General features: G+C 50.2%; 1 protein-coding gene across 1 annotated transcript; it reads right to left on the reverse strand.

Annotated features, from left to right (window-relative positions):
* Positions 1-914: 914 nt before the first annotated feature.
* Positions 915-18,613, reverse strand: ERBB3 (erb-b2 receptor tyrosine kinase 3). Its single transcript, XM_081130433.1, has 28 exons — positions 18,386-18,613; positions 14,971-15,122; positions 14,283-14,469; positions 13,438-13,563; positions 12,733-12,798; positions 12,442-12,560; positions 12,188-12,329; positions 11,716-11,829; positions 11,506-11,626; positions 8,955-9,028; positions 8,692-8,782; positions 8,226-8,431; positions 7,896-8,028; positions 7,610-7,700; positions 7,250-7,404; positions 6,798-6,851; positions 6,290-6,431; positions 5,567-5,686; positions 5,374-5,472; positions 4,991-5,176; positions 4,671-4,826; positions 4,369-4,444; positions 4,039-4,185; positions 3,850-3,947; positions 3,570-3,758; positions 3,348-3,419; positions 2,863-3,157; positions 915-2,757 (listed from the first exon to the last, which is right to left on the reverse strand). Exons 1-28 carry the CDS (start codon positions 18,465-18,467, stop codon positions 2,231-2,233), a joined length of 4,020 nt encoding a protein of 1,339 aa, XP_080986559.1. The 5' UTR covers positions 18,468-18,613; the 3' UTR covers positions 915-2,230.
* Positions 18,614-20,305: the final 1,692 nt, after the last annotated feature.

Here is a 20,305-nt window from a genome sequence, read left to right on the forward strand (position 1 = left end):
CCCCCCACACACACACTGGGGAGCTAGTCCACAACCCGGGCATGTGCCCTGACCCGGAATGGAACTTCCATCTCCTGGATCCTAGGTCGATGCTCAGCTGCTGAGCCACGCCAGCCGGGCTCCCCAAACTTTTTGTTATTCGCAGTTGATTGCCTTGTACACATTCCTCATAAAACCTTTACATGAAAAGGACTGTGCGCTATGCCTCTTTTTAAAAAAATTTCTTATTTTTAGAGGACGTTTGTTAAAGCTGGGAACAGTAAAACAAGGAAGGACCTAGGATAAAAGCAGCAACAGGAAAGAGACTAGGCGGGGAAATGAGCCTAGGCTGGGCTGCTTTGGCTCACCAAGAAGTAAGAGAAAAGGGGGCCTTAGGGACTGGGACAGGGGGTTAGCAGGGAGAAAATGGCTGCTGTCCATTGCTTGTGGGGTCCCTTAGAGTTTAGGAGATGCACGTTTAGGGGGGAAGAGGGGAGCAGGTAAGGCACAGGCCTGCTCCTGGGAGGGAGAGCATGCTAAGGGGATGCAAGGAAAAGTAGGACTGGAGAAAGCTGCATGGGACAAAGTAGGGTTGTTGGAAAACAGAGAAAGCAGGAAGTAAAGATAGCTATGGCCCAGCCTGTTTGGCTTAGTGGTTAAAGCACCAGTTGGCCTACGGGCTGAAGGACCCTGGGTTTGATTCCAGCCAAAGGCAGGTACCTAGGTTTGCAGGTTTGATCCTCTGGTTGGGGCACGTGCAGGAGGAAACCAATCAATGTGTTTCTCTCACATTGATATTTCTCTCTCTCCACTCTTCTGAAAAGCAATGGGAAAAAAATGTCCTTGCGTGAGGATTAAAAAAAAAAAGGTAGCTATGTTCTGCTGAGGAGCAAAGGGGTGGTCTACCTTACTAAAGATTTTCATTTGACAGAAAGCTGAAAAACTTTGGCATTTTTATTCAGACACGTATAAAAACAAAACAAAAAACTTCAGTGATAGAACAGATACCCCCAGTTTCCCACCCAATGGAACAGAGGTCTGAAGATGGGTCCTCTTTCTATCCTAACCAGAAGCTTCCCTTTATTGGGTAAGAATAGCTTCTAAAAGTGGCTCTTGGGACCCTTGTAAATCTGTCCCTTGGGCAAGAAGTGGAGATCACTGACAGCACAGAGATTCAGGTTATATTTCCTTCTGACCACCCCATTCCTGACATGAGAAGTCTGGGTGTAGGAGGCTGTGGTTGTTGGGGTTAGACTTAATTCAGTGCAAAAACAAGAACAATGCCCCTTACAAGGGCTATGGTTTGTATCCATTTTCCTTGATACCTTACAGTAAGAGCACACACATTGTAAGATTTTGAATCCTAGACCTGCCACTTAATTTTCTTCTCTCTTTAAAGGTCAGTTTCTTATTTGTAAGAACTATAAACAAACTAGTTCACTGAATTGGTATAAGGATTAAGTGAGATGATGTAGGTTAAGTTTAGCATAATGTCTGGCACAAAAGTAAATGCTCAATTAATAGTAATCATTAATATCTACTATTGACCTTTCTTCACAAGATTTTAAGTTTCCCCTTCTTTCCAGTGGATCATAGTCAAAATTTTACTTTCCCCCATTAGGTTTTGCCCTTTTTCTTTGCCTTAGGAGTCTGATGGGAAACAAAGGCACACTTTAAAGCCTAGTCTCAACAAGATTGAGTCTGAAAGGGGCATGATATAGGAGTAATCATATGGATATGGGATATGATAAGGGAGTAATCCTTCATATCTCCAGGGAGTTCCCCTGAGAAAGCACACAAAACAGGGAAAACCTTCTACTTTCCAAGGGTTAGGAAAGAGAAGAAATTGCACAGCTGGCTACATACAAGAACTTTCTTTCAGAGTGTTTAAAAGCCTCCAAAGGTTGAATGGAATTGTCTAGGACTGAGGGGGGGAAATGGTACTGAGACCAGTGAGGGAGAGGGACTAGGGAGAAGAGGGGTACCCTCTAGAGCAAGGGTGGGGAAACTTTTTTCTGCCAAGGGCCATTTGGATATATATCATTTGCGGGCCATACAAAATTATCAACTTAAAAATTAAATATGATTCCTAGGTTTATTACATTTCACGTCCTCCCTGCGGTTGCCTTGGCAGGGCCAGACCAAATGATTTCATGGGCCATATACAGCCCTTAGGCTGGACGTTCCCCAACCCTGCTCTAGAGGCATTAGCTGCCATCAAGTGCTCCCTGAGTATCTCAGGGAGCAGGGGTTATGTTCTTTGGGCATTAGCCTTGGGGAAAAGCCTACTATGCCAGTAATCCGGATTATCAAAGGCAGAGTCAGTGGCTTCTAAACTACGTAGAGTTTTGAGGCGGGCATAATGGACTTGGGGAGCATGGTGTCCAGGCCCCTGGAAAGCTTTCATCTCTTCATATCCTTGCTCAGCTGCTGGGCAGGCCCCCATAGCTGCATAATCTCCCCCAGAACTTCCTCCACCACGTCGCCTATTCATATATTCATAGTCCTCGTCTGGGGTTGTGCCAGCAGTGGGCATGATGGGCACAGGGTGGAGTGGGCAACTCTGTGTGCTGCCCAGGGAAGCACTGAGGTCTGATCCCACATCCATGTACTCATAACCCAGCTCCTCAAGGGAACTCGGCCTAGGGGGACGAGGTGGACTGCGCCTTCTCCTCCGGTTCATATATTCATACTCCTCATCTTCATCTTCTTCTTCGGTACCCAGGACGGAATTGAGACCCACAGAAGAAAGGGTGCCTTCCCTCGAGGATGGAGTACCTGGGGGTTGAGAAAATAGGCTATCTATGTGGAGGACTTCAAGGTAATAGGCAGTAGGGAGTGGGAAGAGTTGGGCAGTGGAAGGGGTAAGAGGGAGTCAGGTACCTTTGAGGTGCGCATCTGGCATGACATAACCATTGACATCCTCTTCCTCTAACCCTGGTGGGGAGAGTGGGGTGACAGGAGTAAGCAGGCTGTGGCGCTGGGAATGGTAGGCACTGTCTCCACGAGGCCGTGGGCTCCGGCTCCGACTTCTACACATCGACACCTTCTCCTGGAGCTCAGCCTCAGAGCCTGTCACATGGCCCTCGGATGACTCTGATACCAGGCGTCCCCGTGGCATTGGGTGCAGAGAAGCTGGACGAGGGCACCGTTCACTACCCCCACAAACTGCAGGCTCCTAAGGAAGAAAATAATACACAAAGATTTACATAGAGATGAAGAAAGGAGACTGGGTTGTTCAATGCCTTCTTTTTTGTAGGACACTGATCAAACCTCAGAAGTTTCTAAAATCTCCCCACTACCCCTATCAATCGTAAAACATTCTGCCACCGAGCGTCTCAGCAGCCCCTTAAAGAGATAGACCTTACCTGGCAAGCTTCTCCAAGATTACTCTGGTTCATAGGCATATATCCAGATGATGGACTTAAAAGGCTCTGGCTCTAGGATGAAAAAAGAAAGAGGTTTAGACAAAGGGAGACATCATGGGTCCTTTGAGTAGTTAATCTGAGTATCTGTGGGGTTTATGAGGGCGCAGGTGTGCAGAGGGTGCAGGTGTACAGGAAGTCTTGGGTAACTGTAAAGTGCCTTACCCCACGTGGCCGAGTAAGTGTTCCAACTGGCAAGCTGAGGGCAGAGCCTAGTGTTGTTGCTAGGTTATCTTCCTCTGCCTCCAAGTCCAGGTCTAGGTCTAGTTCTGGCTCCAGCTCTACTTCCTCCAGTTCCTTGTTTGTCAGAGCAGGGGGCTCTCCCCCAGGGGGAATTCCAGGTCCACTCTCTCTCTATAGGGGCAGGTGATTGTTAAGGTAGATCCTGGTTCCAGCCAGGACCCCTTGCTCTAAATCTCCTTGACACCTCCTAGTCCCTACTCACCTTAATGACCAGATACCGTGGTGGGTCTCGGGCCATCCTGGTGAACTCATTGGCTAGTTCTTTAAAGGTTGGGCGAATGTTCTCATCAATCATCCAACCTGGGGGTAAGATGTAGGAAGTAGAGCCATAAGAGAGTAGAGTAGGGAGGGAAGTCAGTTAGCAAATGGTTGACATCAGCAGGTAACTCACACTTGACCATGACCATGTAGACATCAATGGTACAGATCTGGGGCTGTGCCAATCGCTCTCCCTTCTCCAGCAGGTCTGGTACTTCAGCCAATCGCAGCCCTGCATAGGGCTCCGCCCCAAAGGTCATCAGTTCCCAAACCGTCACACCTGGTACAGGAAGACATGACTAGTTGATGGCAAAATACTAGAAATGAGCATGAAGATGAAGGGAAGGCAGAACTTAATCTGACACAAGGATCTGAAGGGCTTGAAGATTCTAAGAAGGGGTCTCAAAAAGCAGCTGTGGAATCTGGGCCAGTGATGATATGGATAGCATTCAGATGGACTCACCATAGCTCCAGACATCACTCTGGTGTGTGTATTTCCCAAAGTGGATACTCTCGAGGGCCATCCACTTAATTGGAGTCTGGGGGATTAAAGACAACGGTGTCACGTTATTTTCACAGCATTTCTAAACCCCAAGTTCTCTACATTCTTTTTGTTGTTGCTGTCTCATATATTTCTGGCATCTTCAGGTTACTCTCCTTGAACTTATGCTGCATCTGCTTCCCTCTGGAAGAAACCACTGACTGCTCCTCATCTCCATGCTTCGCTCTAACCCCACCTCCTTACCAGCCCTTTGTGTCACCTACCTTAGCTTCACTGTGTAGCAGCTGTTTATCGTCAGGGGGCAGAAGGTCAGCCACACCAAAATCTGCCACCTGAACCTGACTCGGTGACTTGAGTAGCACATTTCGGGCAGCTAGGTTCCTATGCACCATACCATGCTCTTCAAGGTAGTACATACCCTATAGGAGAAGGAAGTATTCTCAAGGTTAGGAAAACCGATCCTTGAGATCCAGAATCACCCCAAACCCTAAAGGTACCACTCAGAACTTCAACCTCCTTACTCCCTCCGTGAGGGCCCCCAGCCAGGCAGTTACATCATAGAACTCCTCCAGGCTCCTCTCACCTTGGCAATTTGTACTCCCCAATTGAGCAGCAACTGTGGCCCCAGTGCTCCCCGGTGTTGTCTCACATGATCCAGCAGGGAACCCAGAGGCAAGTATTGAGTGACAAGCTGCAGAGATGACCCTGGGCACAGTCCTAGCAACCGTACAATGTGAGCATGGTCTAGGCTACCAATGGCCAGCATATGCTAAGAGACATAAGAGAAGAGGGGTTATCTAAAGAAACAATAGGTTCACATATACCCAGACCAGGGCCCCCCAACATTCCAATACAAACATCAACATGGCACATAGTATCTACTGACACAGGATCACACTTCTGCACAATCGTATATAACATTGACCTCTTTCCTGGTGGCATATGGAAAACCCTTCCTTCACTTACATCTGTCACAGCTTGGAAACTCTGCCGTCCACTCTTGTCCTCAATGACTTTAATGCAGACTGGGATCTTTATTGATTCGCCCTCAGGAATCCACACTCCCTGGGAAGTTTTAAGCAACAGTCAGCCTCAGGTCATTCTCCACAGCTAGTTCTTTCCCTACCTCCCAGACTTTTACTTTCTGTGGGTCACTCACTTTGTGCACAGTTCCAAAGACGCCTGAGCCAAGTACTTTAAGCTTCCTCAGCTCTGTCTCCTTGAAGATTCTGGCCAAGACTTTGTTAGCCTTCTCACTGGGATCCAGAGGCTCTATGCTCTGAGAAGCAGATGGGAAGGAAATACTCAGGAAAGCCCACTCCCATGATCCATTCTAACTCTCTCCTCCTACATGGTTGCCAAGAGCAGCAGAGCCCAAAGGGGTGGGAGCAGGAAGAGGAATTGTCTTTAATCTTAGAAAGCATTGCAGGCATATTGGGGAGTTACCGATGCCAAGGACTGAGGAAGTTGTTTGTGGTCATGAGATTAGGAATCAAGAGAGTTGGGTTTTCCCTTTGATGGGGGAAAGGCGTTGGTAATACTATCCCTTGAGTACTTTTCTACAATTCTCTATGCTTTTCCTTTTCAGTGCACTTTCACATATATCATCCCCTTTCACCCTCACATCCACCTGTAAGGATGGATGTTATTTCCTCTGCATATGTTCATAAACTGAGGCACAGAAGGAAAGTAACTTCTTCAAAGTCATGCAGCAAATTAATGGCAAAATGAGGAGAATGCATGTCTCCATTTCTCTGGCCAGGGTTCTTTCTAGTGGATAATACTACATCTCCCGGAAAAAGGGGATCAAATCTCTAGGGAAGGAGGAGGCTCTTAAAGAGTGATGAATAGGGTACCTTTCTAGAGTAAGCTAGACACTCACCTCACCTCGCTCCAAGTAGCGCCTCATAGCCCTCTTATTCTGAATCCGACGCCCACGCCAATAGAGGATAGTGCTGCCCAGGATCACGAAAATCACTAACAATCCTACTACCACTGCTAAAGCCATTGCCAGATGAGTTTTGCTGTGGGGTAGAGAAACCCAGCATTACCCTCGGTCCACCTCTCTTACAAATCTCATCTATACCTGTCCTAAAAGGTATGGTGCAGATCTGTGGCAAACAGTTGACATTCATGTATACTATATCCTTGAGCACTAAAGGGGTTAATCTAAATCTGGACCTCCTGAGGCTACTGCAAGTTGATTTTAGAAAGGAAAGGCCAGAAGTCTGGATTCTTGTGTCCCCGAGTCTACAAGAATCTGTACTGTGAACTGTATATAGAAGGCCAGAAAGAGTAGACTCAACTCTTCCCAGCAGATAACCAACCACCCTCTCCCTAGCTTCTCTCCCAAATATCCCCGGCTTCCTAAGTCTCCAAGCCCATCATACCTGATCAGCACCTGGGTTTGGCCTAAACAGTCTTGCAGGTCTGGTCCCTTACACCTAGAGAAGAAAGTCACTCCTTAAGTGGGAGCTGGAGAATCACATGGGAGGCTCAATTCCAACAGATACAGCATTGTTTCAGACCCTACCATAGCGTCCCATCCTGGAGCCCAAGCATATCCCCAGATACGGCCTCCATCTCTAGCTTGCCCACCCTCCCTGAGTCCCTCTGTTGAACGAAATGTCCAAGTTGAGGTTACTCCAGGTTCCCAAAATTGTGGGGTAATTTTGGGCTGTTATTGAGTATCCCTTTCTCTAATCCTTCACTATACAGCTGGGAGTGGTTCTTAAATCACAGTTCTGTTCTTCTTTCTCCTCCCTTCACCCTCTTCTCTGCTCCTAGTTCTGTGCTCTTCCTCCTCCCCCTAACCCCCTCATATTAACATCCCGTCACTGACCCCTGGGTGCAGTTCTCATGACAGGGCCGACATTCATTCTGAGCATCTGGGAACTTGTAGATGGGGCCCTTGGCACCCAGGACTCCATTGGGGCAGCTGCTCACACAGTGGGGCCCATCTCGAAAATGGGCACACTGGGCACATGCATCAGAGCCCTGGGTGGAAAAGAGAAGGTCAGGAAGAATGGGATCGCAAGGTCAGTTCCATACCTCCCAACGAGGACAACCCAGCCATTCAGGATCCTCCATCCACAAACCCTAGCATTATCTGGCCTCCCTGTGTTGGCCTTGAGGTTTGGTAATATTCCCTAGATCCTCCAGTGTTGCCCCACCCTCTGAGATCCTGGTGCTGCTACTGTACCGAGCCATTGCATGTGGCAGTGCCCTCCATGGGTTGGCATTCCGGATGGCAGGAGAAACATTCAGCTTCATGGGCAAACTCACGAGGCTCCCTGCAGTGAATAAAGGCAAGTAAAGATGAGGGTGGTCACCTTTGTGCTCTGATCGCCAACCACAGGGTCTCCTCCCTCATTCCTATCAAAGCATATGCAGAAAGCTGGCTAAAGGCTTTCAGATGCCGTGGGAATAGCTCCATCCCAGGGCCCCATCCCTCCACCCCTTCTTGACTCCTCCTCTCCTCATCATACCCATTCAGAAAGTTGCAGTGGGTCACACAGACACCTCCTCGGCTGTAGTTTCGACAGGACAGGCACTGACCAGGGCCTGGGCCCCAGCATCCCCCAGAGGAGCACAGTGGGTCACACACTTTGCCCTCTGCCACTGGAAAGGAAAGAGTAGGTCAGGAGGAGTCTGAGGTCTCCCAGGAAACCCTTTCCTGAACGAAACTTCCTCTTTACTGCTTCCAGCCTAACATCCCTCTCTCTTGGCTCCATCCCCCACCCTACTCCAGAGAAGAACAGTCCTTACACCCCTCTCCCCAACTCTCTTCCCACCACCCAGTGGGTCCTTGCCCTCACCACAGTCCCTGCGGGGCCGATTGTGCTTGATGTCTAGTCTCTCTTCAGAAGGCCCTCGAAGCAGCCTGGTCCAGTTAAGAGAATAGTGGTAGCAGAGCTGCCGATTGGCACTTATGTAGATACGCCCGGCACTAATTTCTTTCAAGGATCGGAAGCCCAGAGATGTTATATTCAAGTTCTTCATGATCAACAATGAGAAGCCCCGGCTGAGAACAAGAAGACAGGATGAGAGGGGAAACTACGAAAGGAAAACTATGCAGTGGACTCATTCTCATTCAACAATTTGCTCTGGGCTAGTCAGACACGCTGAAAGGGACTCCTCCTCCTTTTGCCTTTTCCCCATCAAACTCTCAGACCCTTTGGGGCTCCCATATGAGAAAAAGCCTTCCTTGTATTCCACTCAAGGATGCCTAAGAAACGGGGTTCATTACCTGGAGATGCTGTCACCTCCATACCCATTACTCACTTGTAGAGGCTTCTGCCCCCGATGGTTGTCAGGTTGGAAAAGACACTGAAATTGTGCATGTGGGGAGGCCAGGACTGAATGTTTAGGTAACCTGAGGGGTTGGAGAGAGGTATATGAACAGGGAGCCTTCTTCCCTTCCTCTTTCTCAGGCTCTCCTGGTCCCTCCCCTGTTGCTTGAAACTTGATTTTCTCAAGTGGTTATGCTGCAGTTTGTGCCAGTGGTTGATCTGTTCTCAGAAAGGACAACTTCTCCTCCCACTCACCTGTGATCTCCTGAACTGTCCGGAAAACATTGAGCTTCTCAGGATCCAGGGCAGGGATCTTGTGCCAGGGGTCTCTGAAGAGAACAGTAAAAACTAGTCACCAAGGTGTAGGTATAACCCAGTAGCGATGAGCGGCCTAGCCTCAGAAGTTAGGTTCTAAATACCATTCTCCACTAAAAGGAAACAGAGCTCCTTAGAAAAATAGCTGGGCCAAGAGAAATGAAACATGAGCCTACAGCATCTTACAGAAAAAACAAGCAAGTGTTCAAATAACGAGGGGTGCAAGCCCAAAGAACACAGGAACCAGCTTGAAGGGGCTCCCAGAGGCCAGATCAAGGACAAATGAACACCAAAACAATGATTGTAAGAGATTATAAGCCATTGAATAAAACAAATATCCACACAGATAGGTAGGTAGATGATAGATGATAGATAGAAGACAGATAGGTAGATAGATGATAGGTAGATAGGTAGGTAGGTAGGTAGGTAAATAGGAAGGGAAGAATCTTCCTAACACTAGAATGCCAATGAATAAATGCAGAAGGAATAATGGAATTAGAAAATAATCACCTGTCCACTCTCATTATAAAATTAATTCAGGCAAAATCTCCCCATAAGATACGTATTAATTACTTGCAAAGGGAAATATAGTAACTTTACAGTAGAAAAACCTAGCAGACACCACCTTAACCAAGTGACCAGATATCAGCACCAGTGGTAGGACAAATCAACAGTATATGACTCCTTGACAAGGATGCACTGAGAATACATTTTTAGTATTTCCATCAAAAATGCGTAACTTGAACAGGAATGTAAAGTACAGCATAGGGAATAGAGTCAATAACATTGCAATAACTCTGCATGGTGCCAGGTGGGTACTGGAAATATCAGGGGGAAGACTATGTAAAGTATATGATTGTCTAACCACTATGCTGTACACCTGAAACCAGCACAAATAACACTGAAAGTAATTTAAAATTTAAAATAATAAAAATTTAAAAAAAGCCTAACTTAGGGACTATAAGTATGAGGAAATACCACACAAATCCAAACTGAGAAACATTCTACCTGTTACCTGACCTGTACTCAACAATAACGTCAATGTCATGAACTGTTAGAGATTAAAGGAGACTGAAGAGAGAAAACAGCTGAATATAATGTGTGATCCAGGACATTAGTAAGACAATGAGTGAAATCTGAATAAGGTCTGCAGATTAGATAACGTTTTGTATCAACGCTAATTTTCTGATTCAAATATTATTCTGTGATTATGTGCAAGAAATTGTTATTGTTTTTAAGGAAAACATACTGAAATATAACAGGGGTAAGAGGGGACCATGTCTGGAAGTTTACCCTCAAGTGGTTCAGAAAAACAAGAGCATGTATTGTGTGTGTGTGTGTGTGTAGAAAGAGAAATAATAAAGCATGTGGTATCATGTTTACATTTGGGGGATCTGAATAAAGAGCGTATAGGAAATCTTTATACCATTTTTGCAACTTTAGCATAGATCTAAAATTCTGTCAAAAGAAAACAAGAAAAAAGGTGGCTCTAATGTAACACACACACACACACACACACACACTTTAAGTGCTGTCCTATGGATTAAAAAGTCTCTTTGCAGCCCTAGTCAGTTTGGCTCAGTGGTTAAAGCGTCGGCACCCAGACTGAAGGGTCCCAGGTTTGATTCTACCCAAGGGCACACAACTCAGTTGCATGCTCGATCCCCGGCCCCAGTTGCAGAGCATATGGGAGGCAACCAATCAATGTGTCTCTCTCACATCGATGTTTCTCTCTCTCTTCCCCTTCCACTCTCTGAAAAGCAATGAAAAAATTTTTTCGGGTAGGGATTAAAAAATAAGTAAGTAAAAAAGTAAAAATAAAAAGTCTCTTTGCAGCCCAGGATCCTATGTGCCTCAGTGTCAGAGAGTTACCCGGGCACTGAAGGGTCACAGGTTTGATTCCCAGTCAAGGGGACGTACTTGGGATGCAGGGTAGACCTCTGGCCCTGTTCGGGGCGTGTGCCGTAGGCAACCAATCGATGAGTCTCTCTCACATCGATATTTCTCTCTCCCTCTCTTTCTCCCATCTACTCGCTCTAAAAATCAATGGAAAAAATATCCTTGGGTGAGGATTAATGGAAGGAGGAAGCAAGGAAGGAAGGGAGGGAGGGAGGGAGGGGGGGGAGGGAGGGGGAGGAGAGAAAGAGGAAGAATCCCTTGCTCTTTGTGGCTCCACTTTAAGGAACAGAACTAAGGGAAATAGCTGGCAGATTTTATCTAAATTTAAAGAACTTTTAGAAAACTTTAAGGAGTATACAATGTTCCTGTCCCTTGCCATTCAGCTAGATGATGTCTGACTGCTTAGGGATATGCCTGGGGAGACTCAAGCCCTGGTGGGAGGCTGAGTTAACCACCCTCAGGTCCTTTGTGATTTCTAAGACTTTATGATTTGGGTTCGTATTCAGCTTCACGTATGAAGGGTTGAGCCATTGCAATGACTGTGAGGGGATGGATGGGGGCGGGATCAGGGAGGGAAGGCAGAATCTCTAACCCATTGAGGCCAGTGATGAGAAAGTCCAGGTTGCCCAGGATCTTGGTGCAGTTCACAAATCCATCAATGTTGCTCGAGTCCACAGTCTGGAAGCGGCTCCCAGAGCCTGTCCCTTCACAGGCTGCAAACAAAAAAGAGGCTCAGTGGGGCTTAAGTAGTGGGTTGAGTAGTCTCAGGGTAAAAGATGTCTCCTTACCAACTCCTACTTACCTTTGGGGCATAGCCCCCCACAAGGTTCACATATCTTGAGTCCATTTTTATCCACTTCCATCTTGTCAGGAGGACAGGCCCTGACACAAGATGTTTGATCCACCACAAAGTTATCTAGGGAAACGAAGATGAGGGTGGAATATGCCCACTACCAGCTGAACCTTGCTCCCTACTGCTCTGCACTGAATTTGCCCCAATCCACCACTGAGGTTCCTTAAGTGCCATCCTATGGATTAGGAAGGCCCTTTGCTCTTTGTTGTTCCAAGGAGCAGAACTAGGTGCAATTACTGGAAGTCACAGAGAAGTTTATGAGGGAACAGGACATAGGGGACATTCACTGGGGGTGGTCAATAATCACAACCATTTGCCCTCTAAGGCCCCTACTTCCACCCAACTTAATCCCTTTCGTCTCCTAAAATTTTGTCTAAAACCCTGGTTCCGTTATCATTGTTTCTTCCTTTCAGATACTTACGGGGACAGCTGGCTACACAAACTCCTCCATACTGATACTTGGTGTGAGGATTGGGTTCCAGCTGGAAAGTTAGCTTGTTGTAGACAAGAGGCTGTGGACACTGGCGTACACAAGCTCCACTGTCATTGAAGAGTCGGCAGGCCTAGGAACACAGGAGACTCATAAAACTCATATTGTATTATGTATTCCTACTTCCTCCCCAAAGCCCATGTCCCCACTTCAGAACCCAGGCAAACAGTGCTAACAGTACATACAAAGCAGTCGGTGTCCTGAGGACCTGAGCAGCCCCCTGCACACTCATCATGGCAGCACTGGTTGGGGTTGGGCCCAAAGCAGTGACCATTACACTGAGGCGCACAGATGGTCTTGGTCACTGTGGAAGGAGAGAAAGCACATCTGTCAGGGTTCTTAGGACTGCATTCTGAGACCACTGCTCACCCTCTTACCCTCCAGGCTCATCCCTACCACTGGTGGTGACACAAGTTGGGGTGGGCAGGGATATGAACATGTATGGATTTGAGGTTTTTAGAGGGAAGTAAACCCACATGTCTGGCAGTCTTTTGGTCCGGGACCCCAGCATCGTTTATTGCAGTCCTCATGACACTTGGGACCTAGTTGGGAAAGAAAGCAACATAATAGGCCACCAAGAAGGAGAAAGGCTTGCTTGAATCAACAGGGTATGATGTCAGCACACAGGCACCCAAGTCCCAGGAAGCAAAGAGCCAGGGCAGAGCCCCTCCTCGCCCATGCAGAGCAGGGCAGGGCTCAAGTGAACCTGTCAACAAGGGGTGGAGCCACACCTCCACACCACCCACAGGGCAGCTAAAGGGGAGGGTCTGGGGCAAATGCCAAGCTCAGCCCCAGGCCCAACCCGGGCACTAGGTTGCTCTTGGAAAGCTGAACCCAGCAGAATTATACATGTGTGAGTGGACAGGCGGCAGCAGCTCGCCGTCAGGGGTAGGTAGGTTCTAAGGAAAAGGGGGGTTGTTGTGGAAAGCAAAATGGATGGAGTCCAAATATCTGGCTTCCTCACTTAGTACACAAGTCTTTGGCCCCTATTCTTGACATACTGCTTCTGAGGTTTGGATTCTAGGGGACTGACCTGCTCCCTCCTGGCAGCCTCCTTGGGTCTAGGACCTGAGGTGTTTGCTCAGTGGAGAGGAGGGGTTCAGATCAGGGATAAAGATGACGGGAAAGGAGTCACTCTGGTTTGGTGGGGGCAGGGAGGAGTCTTGATCAGGGCCACTCACAGCTCCTGCCATTGTCCTTCACCACTATCTCGGCATCTGGGTCCCTCACGATGTCCCTCCAGTCAATTGTGTCCATGTGACAAAGTTTATCATTCTTCTCAATATAAACGCCCCCTGACAGAATCTCTGAGGTAGAGAAAAGAAGGGAAAGGGTTAAGGGCTACAGCAGGCCTCCTTTCTCCTAACCTCCCCACCAGTCCAAAAGCCCCCTGTCCCCACAAGACTCAGGGGCAGGAGGAATGGGGCAGACAGGGATGTCCAATTAAATCCAAAATGCAGAGAAGGCTCGCCTTGGAAGACAGAGGAGGAGCCAAGCTGAAAGAAACTCCTGCCTCCTCAGACACCTGTCCAGATCCGGTTTAGCCAGTGGGGGAAGGGAAGGAAAAGGAGAGAAGATTCCTGACTCAACACCCCCCCTTCCCCTGCCCTACCTGTGTGTTTTCCAACTGACTTGGACAGGGAGAAGTAGAAGGTGGCCAGGTGGTATTTAACCCCTATATTCCTCCAGCTGGTGGGAAACTGTGAGGGGCAGGTAGGATTCTAATTCTTGGGGAAGGAGGCATCTCAGGGTACACTGTACTTTGCAACTAGAGGAATGTGGTCGACAGATCCAGCTCCAACTCCAGCCCCACTAGGACATAAGGACCCTCTCTCTCCCTGGGGCAGAGGCCACCGGCTCCCTATTGGGGACTAAAAGGACTAGTGGACCTTTAGATCAGTGGACAAAGTGGGGGGGCACCTTGAAAGGGGCACTTAAGAGTAGGCTGTCTTGGACTGTCCTCAAGGAGGCACCTGCCAGCAGGTTGGCTAAAGGGCAAGACCAAAAGGAATCATCAGGAACTGACCAGTGAGCTGAGTAAAGCCGAGCTGGCGCAGAGCATGGCTGGAGTTGGTGTTATAGTTCAACATGACAAAGATGGCAAACTTCCCGTCGTAGACTTGGGTCCCCCGCACCACTCGGAGGTTGGGCAGGGGCAATGTGGAGAACTCATTCATGGCCACGAGGACATAGCCAGTCACTTCTCGAATCCACTGTGATGGAGCAGATGGTGTCAGTAAGAGATGAGATGAGGCAAAAAGTCTCAATCCCCTCTTCCTCCATAAGACATTAAGGAATCCCTAAATCCTCTAATCCCTTCTGCCAGTGAAAACAGGCAGCAGAAATGGTCAAAGAACTTAGTCTCCTACCCTTTCTTTCTCGCAGTTCCTCACACCAGGAAGGTCCTTGCTTTGTCCCTTACCCATTTCCCCAGTTGACTCTCAGTCCCCATGTGTCTCTGCATTAGTCTCAGGTGCAGAACGCCACCCTGCCTCTGCTCCCTTCTCACAGCCAGCCCCTGTGTGTCCTGGTCACAGAGACCAGACCACAGATCCCAGATTCCAGTCACTGTCCCCATAAACACACAAATTTGGATCTTAGGGACTTTTGAGGCTTAGGAAGGCCGAACTCCAGCAGAGGGTAGCCCCAAGGAAGGGAAGGAGGCGTCTGTGGGGAGAAGGGGGAATAGGTAGAAGGAGGTCGGGCACTCTAACCTGCAGGAAGGAGAGGTCAGCATTGTGTCCTGTGAGCACAATCTCGAGGTTCCCCATCACCACCTCACACCTCTCGTAGAGCTTGTGCAGTGTCTGGTACTGGTTCTCAGCATCGCCAGTCACACTCAGACCATTCAGAGTCCCAGGACACACTGTTCAAAGTGGAGGTAAAAGTGGCAGAGAGCTGGACACAAGTTTTCAGCCCTATCCCCCAAGACCACCCCCTTGGTTGCCCTTTTCCAGTGGTATTCAACAGGCTCAGAAGGCAGCAGCCTCCACCCTCACCCCTACAGATAGACACGAAGGCCTGTGTTGGTCTGAGAGCCTGAACTTTTTTTTCTCAGAATCCCCCTCACCATCCCCCTGAACAGGAAGGTGAAAAGGTTTCCTTTTTCCACCAGACCTCCTCTATGCCTCTTTCGGGTCCTAGGGGGTTAACCAAGGAGGATTTAGGGGTTTTTCCCCCTCTCTGGAAAGAAGTTAGAAAAAGACACAACTAGGTTACCCTCCTCTTCCCCTCCTCCTGCAACCAGGGCACTTACTTCTCCTACCCCCATCCTGCCTCTCTTGAGGTCTTGGAATAAATATCTCTTTGGGGCTAGCACACAGCCCCTATTGTGTCTACTGAGGGTGGGATGGGGGCAGTGCCTGGGGCCACAGTCCAGCCTACAATGAGTCGATTCTATATAGGAGGAGGGGGGCTGCCCCACCCTGTCCCCAGACACCCTGTCCTCAGCAGCACCCCCTCCACCCTCGGGTTCAGACAAGTGATCTCACTAGAGGGGGGAACCCTGGTGGTGGTGGTGGTGGGGTCAATGTGAGCTTTGTCTTTAAAGCTGCAAGATAAGGAGCTGGTTGCCTACCCTGCAACCCCCTTCCTAAACTTGGGCTTCCCTTCTCACTCCCTTCCCCTATCCCAACACACTCCAGCCCCCTCAGCATCACATTTTTCAGCAAACGCAGAGGACTGGCAATGAGGTAGAGCCTAGACTGGAGGTGCATGAAGCTTGTTGGCCCTGGAAGCTATAGGATATCTTGACCCTGAAGCCCACTTCCTATCTCTTTCCTCTGGCTCAGTGAAAGGGTGGGGGGGTGGGGGGGAGATACCACCTGTTCCAACCACCCTTCCCTGAGGCAGTAGCAGCTTTAGTGGGAGGCAGGAGTAGGAATGGAGGGAGGGAGGGAGGGAAATTGGTGAGGCCCCAACCCCTCCTCCTAGAGACACGTTACCCTGACCACTTGACCTTTAAAGGCACCCATTCCCTATCACTCCCCACAAAGGGAAGGGGGTAGACAAAGGACAAACAGACCAGCAGCTCCCAGAGGAGCCTGGGAACTCCAGGGTCCTTGGGCTGAAAAGAAATAGACTAGGAAGGCTAGTCACTTCTGGAACAGCCCCACCCCAACCCCCTTCCTGGCAGGACACCCCCTCTGCCAAGTCAAGGCACCAACCCTTCTCTTCTCTCAGATAAGGGAGGAGCCAAGATTACTGCACAGGGAAGTGGTGTGAATGTGTGTGTGTGTATGTGCACGCACTCACACGACACACATACAGAGGAACATGTACATAGTTCCCCTGCTGGCCCAGAAATCTACACTGGTTCTTTCCTAGGGTTTCTCTATTAGGAAGTATTTCAGGGGCCCCATCCATCCCACCTGTCCACTGTGCAGACTTTGAATCTGTGCTTAGAAGGCTACAGTGTTAGAAGGCCCCAGTTCCCTGCCACTCAGAGGATAAAGTCCATACTACATAAACAAGGAGCAAAGGGCCAGGGCGGGAAGAGAGTATGAACACCTCTGAGGAGGAGCCAGTGAGTTGGGGGGAGGGGACAAGAGGAAGGGAATTATAAAAATCCCTTCAGTACTCAGCGACCAGGGGCATAGGGAGGGGCAATGTCACAGCCTCTCCTTTGGTGGAGAGCACTGGAGGGGGGGTAGCAGCAAGAATCTCCAGCCCCTCCTTAACCAGGGGCCTCCCCTCCAACATCCCCCACCCCCATCACAGCCAGGACAAAGGGGCTATAGAAGGACTGAGACAGGGCCGGATGCCCAGAGGCTGCAGGATCCAGATAAAGGGTAAAAACACCCAACCATGGCTGCCCCCCTGGCTCCCTTGGGGAAGGTGGCCAGGATCTGAGACTTCTGGGTTCCTGGTTGAAGATTCCGGGGATCTAGAGGGACAGTGATAGTCACTGTACTCTGTCCCTCCTACTCTAGTCCCCAAGCCCTCCGCCCTCCACCAGCTGGGAGTGTTCACATCTCAAGATCCCAGGGTCTAAATTTAGGCCCAGCAACTGTGGGAGAAGCACAGGTGTTTCTCCCACTCCCACTCTGGGGTAGGGGCCCTGGATGCGCCAAACCCCAAGCTGAGGTCTAGGGGGAGGGGAGATCAACAGGATTCCTCCAAGGCCAGTAACACCAGCACCCCTGAGGTGTCCATGGTCCCAAACATACCCCGAAGGGGAGGCTCAGATGGCATGGGAGTGGGAGGAGGAACAGAAGAGCAATCTGACTCCTCTAGGCTCCTAGAGACAGAGACAATAAACAGAATGGGGTGAGAGGGAAGCTGAGTCTAGGAAAGACTCCCCAGGACAGGAGGCTCAGAAGGTGGGAAAGAAGTCCTGTCAGCCCTCAGGTTGGGGAGAGAAAAGACTAACAGTGACAAATACAGGCCAGAAGTCCTTGACCCTACAGCTCCTGGCTGTATTGAGCTCCTAATAGATGCTCAATAAATTTTAACTGATTTGATCTGGGTATTGACAAAGAGAGACTGGTGAAGTTGGAGACCAGCCAGATTTATAATTTTGAAGGGAAGAGGACAGTCATCCCCTGCATCGCCTCTGCCCTGATGTCACCTGGACTTGGCTCTCTAGTTAATCTCAGCCCTCCCGGGGGCAGGCTCACGCACGGAAGAGGAGGTGCGGCTCTTGTTTTCCCAACACTAGAGAACAACAACCCCCTCCAACCCTTCCACAGCTCCGCCCTGTCGGCAAAACAACAAAATTGGAGACTGAGGAAAACCTGGGGGGGATGGGGGAAGAGGTTGGGGAGCAAACAGACTCCCACCTTTCTCCAAAATCTCCACTTCTAATCATCTCACATTTATAGAATTAAGGTCCCAGCTCCCCTCCCTGCAAGGCCCCCCAGAAGTGTGAACTGTTCCGGCATCAGCCCTATGGGAAGGGTAAAAACAGGGAGTCGGCGATGCACTGGGGAGGAGGTGGTGGTGGAGTTGGTGGCCCGGGAACGTCTCCCCGCAAGGACCCCGCTGAGAATCCGAGCCTGATGGTCCCAGCGGACCCAGGGTCAGCACCCCAGCCTCGCGCCGCCCGATCTCCTGTCGCTGCCCCAGGACTCCGCGCACTCGGTTCGGGGCCCCAGGTCCAGAGCCTGCGGATGCTCCCGCGCTGCTTACCTGCCTGCGAGTTGCCCACCTCGGAGCCCCGGGCCAGGCTGAGAAGGAAACCCAGCACCTGCAGAGCCCCACTGGCCCTCATGACTCCAAGCGGAGGGTGAGCAGAGCCCAGCCGAATCGGCCCGGGGGGGCCCTGGACTAAGACATCGAAACGGAGCCACCTGAGTTCCCGGCGAACTGGTAGCGGCGGCAGAGGAGTTGCAAAGTGCAACCGGAGCCGGAGCCAGAGTCCGGGGCGGGATGGCAGGGGAGGGGTGTGAGTCTGAGAGAGGGAAGGAGGGAGCGCTGGGGAGGGCGCAGGGGAGGGGGTGAGTCACGGCCGCGCCCCCGCGGGCGCGAGGCTGGAGTGAGGGCTGCGGGAGCCTACGCCCGCCGCCGGCGCGCCCCACGCCCACTGCCGTGCAGCTGGGCCAGGCGGGTCCAGGGGGGTCTCATCCGAATTTTAACTCGGGAGCTGGACTAAGGGGAGGTCAAGATTCCAAATGCCCCCAAATGCCTGCTGAGGGGTAAGGTAATGGGGTTGGGGAGAGCGCGCCAAAGCCCGGCCCCTGAAAGTTGGCCTCGCCCATTAACCAAATCACTCAACTCCCCTAGCCGGTTGGGTCACTTGGGAGATTTTTCTCTCTGAATGTGAATGTTTCTCTTAGTATTTTTTTTTGGTGGGGGGAGGAGGTTGCCTCATGATCAAGTCACCTCAGTTTCCCCGGAAACCCCTCGAAACCCCATAATTCATCCACCCTGCCGAGGAACCCGAGCCCCAAGGCCGCGTGAAATTGCACTGTCTCCGGCCGCTTCCTCCTCCAGACCCGGCGCCGGCCCGGCCTCTCCCGGGGATTTGGTTGGGGGGCGGGGGTGGTTTCCAGCCTGGGAACAGACCCGAAGCCGGCCTTTCACTTCCACCCCGGGAGGGGCTCCCGCACCTGTCGCCGTCCCCTCTGCTGCCCCCCACGGCCGCCTGGGAGAACAGCTGCCTCCCCTTCCACACGAGTCTGACCGCGCCGTCGGGGCGGCTGGAGTTCTGCTGCTCTTCTGCGGACTTAGATGGGCACGCTGTCCCCACCACAGGTGCTCACACCTTCCCGGGCGCCTCCAAGCCCGGCCTGGCGCTGGAAAGGAAGAGGAGGGAGCAGTGAAGGGGGATGTAGAGGGGGCACTATACCCTGCACCCGCGGATGGCCTGGGACCCTGGCACCTCCACCACCAGCTCCCTCATCCGGGCCAGAGGCGGTCAGGTGCACTGCGAACGGGGCCAGCCTCTGGACGGATCCGCCGGTAGCCCCCTGGTGCCCAACCCGCTGCAGTGAGGCCCCATAATTGGTATTCCAGATCTCGCCCAGAGAACCTAATTATTTTCTCCAGAGTTTCAAGTCTGAAATCAAAAACAGTTGAGCCTTAATGAAGAAAAATTTCGCATCTCCGAGCCAAGCCTACAGGCTAAAATGCTTTAAACTTACTGTGTATTGTTATATACCCTAGAGGGCCCACTCTGCTTCAGGTTTACCTTTGCTCTAGGGCGTTGGCCTTGTCCTGACTACTTGCATAACAATCCTAATAGGGTAGTAATAACTTCAGCGAAACAAAATATACATGCATAAACCACTTCATTTGCAAGCATTTCTTACAATTTAGAGACTGTTTCACTTAACATAAAAATGACGTGTGCTAGGCAGACAGTCTACATTTTATGGAACTGGAAATGAGTGACTTCTTCAAGGGCATCCACTTGGTGACAGTGGATCACAAGGAGGGACTTGGGTTTTTGCCTAGGATTTCTTATGTCACATTGAAACTGGAGCATCATCTGCTCAGAATCAAACACCCATCAGGTAACAGCAGGGTTAAGGAGCCTTTCATTTTATTATTTACCCACCTCAACCTAGTGTTCAAATGCCTGATTCTGAAGGAGGAAACCCATCTTCG

This window comes from Miniopterus schreibersii (assembly GCF_964146895.1).
Source record: "Miniopterus schreibersii genome assembly, chromosome: 2".
Taxonomy (NCBI): domain Eukaryota; kingdom Metazoa; phylum Chordata; class Mammalia; order Chiroptera; family Miniopteridae; genus Miniopterus; species Miniopterus schreibersii.

Bases quoted from the DNA above. Each gene is read 5' to 3' on its own strand.
- ERBB3 (XM_081130433.1), bottom strand. From the start codon at position 18,467: ATGAGGGCCAGTGGGGCTCTGCAGGTGCTGGGTTTCCTTCTCAGCCTG. The intron at 12,330-12,441 runs GTATGTACTGTT...CTGTGTTCCTAG, and splicing joins CTCAGGACACCGACTGCTTT to GCCTGCCGACTCTTCAATGA. The intron at 11,627-11,715 runs GTAAGTAGGAGT...TTTTGTTTGCAG, and splicing joins TGGGGGGCTATGCCCCAAAG to CCTGTGAAGGGACAGGCTCT.